This window comes from Micropterus dolomieu, linkage group LG07 (genome assembly GCF_021292245.1).
Source record: "Micropterus dolomieu isolate WLL.071019.BEF.003 ecotype Adirondacks linkage group LG07, ASM2129224v1, whole genome shotgun sequence".
In the NCBI taxonomy this organism is placed as follows: domain Eukaryota; kingdom Metazoa; phylum Chordata; class Actinopteri; order Centrarchiformes; family Centrarchidae; genus Micropterus; species Micropterus dolomieu.
The window spans coordinates 23,156,948-23,165,756 of record NC_060156.1 but is presented as its reverse complement, the minus strand read 5'-3'; the positions used below and the strand labels follow the sequence as shown (position 1 = coordinate 23,165,756).

The window sequence follows — 8,809 nt, the reverse complement described above, 5'->3', positions numbered from 1 at the left end:
ACTGTTGAGATTAAATTTTTGTATATATATACAAAAATTTAATCTCAACAGTAGTAATACACACAGTGAATAACAAAATACATGTTTGTATTTAAATATGAATCTCAGAATGCTGCAATTAAATTCATATTTGACACCATTGGACCCCTTCCAGATATCATGAAATTGCACAAACACTCAATTATAGTTATCTATTTATATTCAGTTTGAATTTTGCAGAAACACCCCCGTAATGTATGGAGGATCGTGTCTGGCACATCTGAAAATAAATACAGAAATTAAAATGAATAGGATATTTATGTATTTATTGAGCATTTTTTAAATTTCTGTATTTATTTTCAGGTGGCAGGCACGGTCCTCCATAGTAATGGATGCCAAAAGTTATTTTCCTCGTTGTATGAAAAGCTACTTTATTCATTTCTCTTAATTTCCAGTCTATGTTAATTTCCTTAATTTCCAACGTTGTTGTTTTCTGGAAAGAAAAAACTGTTAACATAGGGGGCGCGAATGAAACCATAGACATAACCATACAGAACTATTTGGACCAAGCGCCTAAAACTCAAGAAGAAGAAGACGCTTCCGCTTAAAGCCGGAAAAGGCGCCAAAATCGAAAAGTTGTTTTCTGCCAGAAAGTAAACAAACAGCTTGTTCGGTGGTTTCACTGACGGAGTTTGTCTGTTTGAAAGCACATTTGGATAATTTAGACTCTTAACTGAAAATGGACCCGACGGCACGGTTCTTTGCGAAGCTGAAAAAGCTGGCGGTGACTTTAGAGTCAGAAACTGCCAAGCTCCAGGAAACCTTTGAAAACCGCAACAACGACGGTGTCACTGACAGCGGTGAGTGACACTCAATCCTGATGTTCAGCCACAATAAAGCATGTTTAAATAATTTAGCTAGTTTTCAGATGTCAATACAAGTTCTTTATTTATTTATTTATTTATTTCAGACACCACAGCGAAAGCGATGCGAGCATATCACGAACTGAACTGTGACGTCCGGAACATGAAGGTAACGGCGTTACACCAAACTCTGTTTATTATTTATCTGATATTATTAAGGTATCGTTGTTTTCCAGCATCACGTTCCCACCATACACTTACGCAGAATACATACAACCCTACAGTGTTCGGTATGTAAAATTTACTTTACTTTTTTGTAATGACCGTCCGTTGACATGATTTTCAGTTCATATCAGATCAGAATCAGGTTTATTGCCACATTTTCACAGGAATTAACTTTGATATATATTGGTGCTGGGGCGACGCGGTGGTTCAGCGGTTAGCACTGTCGCCTCACAGTAAGAAGGTCGTGGCCTCTCTGTGGAGTTTGCATGTTCTCCCCGTGTCCTGTGGGTTCTCTCCGGCTTCCTCCCACCCTCCAAAGACATGCAGGCTAGGTTTATTAGTGACCCTAAATTGTCCTTCGGTGTGGATGTGAGTGGTTGTCTGTCTACGTGTGGCCCTGTGATGGACTGGCGACCTGTCCGCCTTTCGCCCGATGTCATCGCGGTTGACGATGGATATATTGGTGCTTAATGGATGGATAGATGGATGGATGGAAAGTTTGTATATAGACAAATACTAATAATAACTGTCTGAGATGCAGCTGAAGAGAGCCCTGGCTGGGGCGGAGTGGTGCTCCGAAGTGCCCCCTATGCCTCAAATGAGCCTCCCTCACCCCTCTCTCAACACGCCTGCACCGCCACCCATGCCCTTAACTCCCAAATGTGCTCTGCGGATGGATGACGATGAGCTACAGACACCCCAGATGCATGACTTTGGCATCTCAGAGCACACCATGTGTATATGTGTATATGTAAAATACTATATTACAGTAGTAAGGAGTATACATGAGCAAAAAATAATTAGTGCAATGTTCATTTATTTTTACACATTTTTTACACAATAGCCCTGCAATATAGTTTATAACTTTTTTTTTTAGATAACACTATCAATGAGTTTAATCAACATAACTGTTTCAGGAAAATACATTATTAGTGGCAGCAAATTTAACAATAGGTCATTGTTTGTGCAGAATTAATAATTTCCTCCTTAAGCATCATAAAGAATTTCTGAACTTTATAATGTATTATTCAGCCCATATTATAACACACAATCTTTAGCACTTTAGTCAGTTTTGTGAAAAATATTATCACAAGTCTGTGGGCCTGTTAACTTTGGAAAGGAGAGTACTGCTCAACTCTGGTCTGTCCTCACACAGGGGCAGATCCAGGAACAGTTGGTTCAGCAGAAAGCAAAGGAGAATGAGGTTAGCAGCTTCATTAAAGCGAGCAGAGTGATGGAGCAGAAGGTCACTAAGGACATCCAGGCACTTAAGGCACACTGGGAAAAATATGGTTACCAAGCCCCCCAAGACACAGAGAGAACAATTAGTAAGTAATGAGATGTGTCAGTTATCAAACATAATGTACATCTTTGTGAACACACTGATATTTACTGATGATGTACTGCTCTACAAGGTGAAGTTATGTCTACTGTTCCTAATTTCTAAACAAGAGGCACTCAATGTGTTTTTATTGTACCTTTCTCTTAACCAGAGGCCAAAGGTCAGGAGTCAGAGGCTGAAGTTGAAGAAGTAGGTGATAATGAAACCAAGTCAGCAGGAGGAGAAGAGATTGGAGATGATCAATCCTCATCATCCCTAAAAGTGGGACCTCCACCTTTCACTGATGTGCTGCGCACCCCGCAGCTCTCTGACTTTGGCCTGTCTGAGATGCAGCTGAAGAGAGCCCTGGCTGGGGCGGAGTGGTGCTCCGAAGTGCCCCCTATGCCTCAAATGAGCCTCCCTCACCCCTCTCTCAACACGCCTGCACCGCCACCCATGCCCTTAACTCCCAAATGTGCTCTGCGGATGGATGACGATGAGCTACAGACACCCCAGATGCATGACTTTGGCATCTCAGAGCACACCATGTGTCTGAACAACGACTTCACTATGGATCTGTTCCGGAAGAACGTTGAAAAGCCCCAAAGGTAGAGCATAATGTGGGTTATGTAATTGCAACCTTTATTGACCTCTTCTGGCAACATGTGGGATTTGTAGCAAGTCATTAGTCCCTACTTATTACTGATTTATGATTGTTCTCATCTTTAACAGACCACCACTAGAAATGCCTGCACCACCAGTGAACACTCTAATGGAGAGTTTGCAGAGAAAAGGTATGAAACTGTCCTGCTCTCGCATCTTAAATTTAGGCTCTAACTGCCATCTTTAGCTGACCTTACCTCTGTTTTTCCTGTGATCAAGCATGCTCATGTTTAACATTCTCCTGAGCTCTTATTCCTTTTCTAAACAGCTCCACAACGAGGGCTAGGTATAGTTTGGAATTTTTCAATACTAGTGCCAATTCAATACCTGGGTTTTGGTACCATAATAATACTACTTTTGTTACGTTACAGTGAGAAATATAAAGACATTTTTCTTCAAAATTCGTATGTATGTACACAATATTGTCCCCACCTTTTTTGTTTTGTTTAACTTCCATGTACTCATTTGGCAGACACTTTTATCCAAAGCGACTTATATTTGAGGAACAACATACAAGCATCAACAGAGTATCAATACAGCACGAGATCTACAACTGAAAATACACACTAATAAGGGCAGCAATAAATACTACCAAAAGCTAATGGAATCAGTGGGGTAAATATCGGTAATACCTAGGGAAAGAAGTAAGAGTTAACAAAAAAGTGCAATTGATAGAAGAAGTAGAAGTGCATGTTAGAGGTGTTCTTCTTGAAGTTATAGATGGACGCCCCTGCTCTGATGGCATGTGGAAGCTTGTTCCACCATCGTGGTGTCACAGATGAGAATGAGTAATTGTGATGAACTAGGAATTAACAGTTTTTCTACAGTGGCTCTCAGTCATAAATCATTGTATTAAATTATTAGCAAAGTTACTTGTAGTTAAATTGTAAAATGGAATTGAGACTTTTTTTTTTATTTTTTAGAGAAACTCTGGTTTCAATATATGAGTGATTATTAGATAAAGTCACTTCACTTTTCAAAAATGTAACCTATGAATATTACAGGATGACACCGCCACTTTAAGATGCTTTTCGGAAAACTTATACTTAAAGAATTAGACTATATAAAAGTTAATAATGATGATAAATAAAAAAAAAATGCCACCATCTTAAAATAAGAGAAAGCACTGAAATGAAACATGTTTTTGCCATCCACTTATATCACATTGTTTTTACTGCCTTCAGCAAACAACTTGGAGTCCCCAGAGCCACCTGTGTTTTGCACCCCAGGGTTCAAGATCAAAAAGACAAATGGTCACTGCAATGGTGAACCAGAATCCCCCAGTTGCCCTGATAATGTGCCTTCCACCCCTGAGGTGCCAGCGTTTCAAACACCATACGTGAACCGACTGGTCAGCACCAAAAAGGTATAAAGAATGATGATAAAAAATCTGTGTCAACTAATAGCAAAACATTCTTTATTTTCATATCCAGACTTGCAGAACACAAATGTTCAACTCCGAGTTTGTGCTTGCAGAGTGCACAGCAGCCTGAACCTGTCAGCGTACAAGTTGATGATGATGATGATCAAAGCCAAACCTTTGAACTTCCATCACCTACTCGTAATGGAGCAACCTGCTCCAAACGCACCTGGAAATACGATGTGCCAGAGAGATCCATCTTGAATGTGGAGGACGAGCAGATGCCAGCGATGCCAAACCTGGAGTCTGTTTTGGGAAATTCTTTACAAAGTGTAAGACAAAAGGAAAGGTTGTTTATCTTTTTTTGCCACAGGCCACACTACTCATCCCAAAATTTACGAGACTATATTTTTGAAAAGATTAGTAAAACCCACAGAGCCATGTGATTAATTGAAGAATAATAATTCTAGACCATTTGAATTGAGAGTTATGTAAATGACTAAGATAAAAAAAGAACAGACACGAATAGCAAACAACAAAAATAGCAAATTAATAAAATTCACAATCAGTATTTTCAAAACGAGTCAGGCTAAGTGGACACACTATGCTGCATTTTACTGACAAACTTTTCCACACCTAGTCAGTTTGGGGGAGCACAAATGATCTGAAAACTATTATTTACTTTTGGCTACTGTGTTGTGAAATACGGCCTTCATGTCGAGAGGAAAAACTAGAGCCTTTTTCTTTAATCTTTTTTTGCCTTTTTACGTGTCTCATGTTTACCTCTAGAGAAGTGCAAAAATGCCGAAGAAGACTACTGAGCATGAAAAGGTGATGAAAGATCCCACTGTCAACAGTCTGGAGCTGGACGGACCCACCCAGGAGTTCAGCTTGGGGACACCTCGCATCAGGAGGGACTACCAAGAGCCCGGCACCCCAGAGATGCCAGACCTCAGCTCTGTTACACAGGACATCTGTAAAGTAAGTAAGTCTTGTTTATTCCTGTTTTACAGCTAAAAAAAAGATCACACCTGCAGTTTTGTTTTAGCTGATGAACTACAGACATTTTGTACTGCTGACGATGTTAGATTGAGATTTATTTCCCCTTCATCCAAGCAACCTTTAGTTTGATCTCATGAGAAAAGAACCCTGATTTGAAGACTTAAAATTTGTTTGACATGTAAGATTTAAGCTTCCTGCCATACTGTTCTCGTGTGTGTGTGTGTGTGTGTTGTTTTGTGTGTTGTTTTTTATTTTATTTTTTTTTCCCATTTATAATGTCTCTTTTGTTTTTGTAGCTTTTGTCCCAGGCTCAGGTGAAGAAGTCCCGCATGGTGGTTGTGCAACCACACGTCCGACCGGAAAAGGATAAAAACAGGTAAAGTAACTCTGAAAACCACAGTGTGATCCACTTTGGATAAATGCTTTTAGACATCTACAATCTCCCAACTAAAGTTGCAGATCAGATCAGACTGCTGCTGAGTAAAATAAATATTATTAATTAAAGAGATTCGGGGATGTAGTGTAATTTCTTTGTATATTTTCAATAGATTTGGGAATTTTGAGTTGGTTAGTTTTATCTGTCCTGCCTGTTTCTAATCATGACTGATGTTTATTTCCTTCTATTTCATTGCTTTATTAATTTTGTCCTGATATCATTCATGCCTTGGTTTTTTTTAATCCATATTTTAATTGTAACATGTCCTCTTCCCAGATCTGTGAGTCTGTCTGTGGTGTCAGAGAGCGAGTTCCAGAGTTTACCCAGCTACCTGAGGCAGATGACTCTGTCCAGCCTCAACCAGGCAGTCCACAACATCAACACATTCACGGCAGAGTGTCAAGGTCAGTGCTATAGTGATCACCAAAAACTACAGAACTCGGTCACAGTTATCCACTCTCATGCTTTAAATCTTTCATGACTTAGTTCAACATTTTCATTCAAGACGATTTAACAATGGTTGAATTGAACATGTTCATTTGCCTAATGATATTATTCAGACTGTTATTTGTACAAACCCCTGGTTAAAGAATATTCTGTAGCCTCTTTTATTTATCATCAGTTTATTGTATTTACGTTACTATGATATTGATTTGTGGTGATATTGCCCAGCTTTGTTAGGCTGCATAACACAACCTTGTTAGAAATGTTCCCCCCCACTTTGATGTTTTATCAATGAATACAACACAGTTCAGTAGCAACGGCATTATTGCCCTGGTCCATGAAGCTCTTGCTGTCTGCAAAATAGTATCCAGCATTAACGCAGACTGTTTCGCATTCAAAAGAGAAGCTGATGTGACTAATGCTAATTGAGATCATTTTTATTTAATTGATGTCGGTCAGTTAACAGCAGTGGTTTCCACTTGCATAAGCTCTAAATGAACAGAAACAATAAGGTGCCCATGTTAGTCACGATTTCCTGTTGAGCTGTAATGTGGTGTATTTAATGCAAAAAGCTGCCCATGACAATCAGTGGTCAGTGCTCCTCCACAGCACGAGTCAAGCCATAATCCCTCCCAACAAGTAACCATGAAAGTAGAATACGAAGTATCTCATGCAGTTCATTACTAAAAACAGGATCAGATAGCGACACATGACTATTTTATCTCAGGAGTTAATTTACACCACAAGGCTGTATTACATGGTGATATCTCACTCGCCGGTGTAAACTCTCAGCACTCATATGTGTGACCCCCAGTTGCAATGTAAGGCGTTAACCACATTAACTCAATAAACTCTACTATAACGATTGATCGTGGACTACAGGGGACTACCTACACCTGGCTACAGCCTTTAACCTTGTATGTGGCCACAAAAGCTTGATATGCCCAGTGTGATGTAATGGGCTGCTTATAAAGGCTCAAGTAGCAAGGTGATTTCACCTCGGGAGTTGGTTTACATCTAAAAGCCATACTGCAACTCCAGGAGAATGCATGTGGTATATTTAACTGTCATGCCAATTGATTTTTTTTATTTATGTTATTTCTCTCCCACATGATGAATGCTATAATTAATATCATGTATGTATTGTTTTCAGACCACAGGCATTCACCGCTGCTAGAAGAAGAAACTCACAACAATATTAAATAAAACTGAGCAAATTTTAATGAGACACTGTTAACAAAGTGACAAACAAAAAAATTATTTTCATAAACTTGTTAAAGTGGTTACATTGTCCCAAAAACAAGACATCATTTAAGTTTTAGAAAAAGAACAACAATTTCTGTCTCATTGTTTATAAATGTAGCTTTAGAAGCAGTTTTTGAAGCATGAAATTGATGATTCTTGTAGTTTTTTGGCTGTTTGCACATGGTTGAATACATTAATTGTAAGTCTCCTTGGATATGCATCAGCTAAATAAATAAAATGGAGAAAGTACAACAGAGAACTTCATCTAGTAAACATGTACACACAAATAAAATACATAACTGTTCGCTAAACAGTAATTTAACCTAGTTTAGGTTAGCAAAACTGATGTATTAGGAAGGATTAGCCTCAGCCCTTAATTGTCACCAGTTTTACATTGATTTGGCTTAAATATGTTTGCACTTACCCTCACTCAAAAATGCAATCAAGACAACACGGATACCAAAATAAGGTTATTTTTATATTCCTCTCCAGGTTAAGTACATAAAATAAGTCAGAAAGCCAGGTTTTACAACTATATCTGATGCATTTTCTTTTGAAACAAACATGGGACCTATTAAGAGCACTGGACTTAACAGCTGTCTGATCATGTATCTAATCTGTTGTTGTTCTGCGGTGCCCTCTGCAGGGGAAAAGACAGAGTTTCCGATGGAGGAGCTGAAGAAGATAACCAATGTTGGAACCAGGACCCCCATATACATCCTCTGTCTAACCGAGCTCAAGAGGCTGCAGCATGTGGGAGGAGCAAGGAACACCTCTGTGTACAAACTGAATACACACTACTAACAGCTGCCTGGATACATTACACTTTGTCTCATCGGGACCTCAAACGTAGCCTCATCTAGACTCACAAAAACCTCATTCTATATCCATCTTTAAGTTACAGAGACACTGGTCTCTGGATGCCTGTTTCTATCAATACACACTGCAGGATAAAAAACAACTTCACAAAAGGAATCCTCATTGTATGTGTCCCAGATTGGGAATAAATCTGAAGCATAGCTAGTCATTAATTTACACTTCTGGTTCTGATTTTATATTGACCTATATAGATAATAAAATCATAACACTCTTGTGTGACCCCTTAAAATAGCACAAGACTCCTAAGGGTTAACTCAGCATAAGTCTACAGAATTAATAATTAAGACTAAAAAGAAAAGCTCTTTGATTTACAATATGGCAAGTCTACCTCTATGGTCCCAGTGTAACATATGACTTCCAATGACCAGCGGAGGCCCTGACAATAAAAATTC

General features: G+C 39.0%; 1 protein-coding gene across 1 annotated transcript; it reads left to right on the top strand.

Annotated features, from left to right (window-relative positions):
- Positions 1-550: 550 nt before the first annotated feature.
- ska3 (spindle and kinetochore associated complex subunit 3) lies at positions 551-8,573 on the top strand. The gene is made up of 11 exons (XM_046054960.1): positions 551-839; positions 950-1,011; positions 2,224-2,395; positions 2,561-2,996; positions 3,121-3,182; positions 4,236-4,417; positions 4,528-4,743; positions 5,201-5,392; positions 5,710-5,789; positions 6,126-6,253; positions 8,185-8,573. The coding sequence occupies exons 1-11, from the start codon at positions 719-721 to the stop codon at positions 8,340-8,342; spliced, it is 1,809 nt and encodes a 602-aa protein (XP_045910916.1). The 5' UTR covers positions 551-718; the 3' UTR covers positions 8,343-8,573.
- Positions 8,574-8,809: the final 236 nt, after the last annotated feature.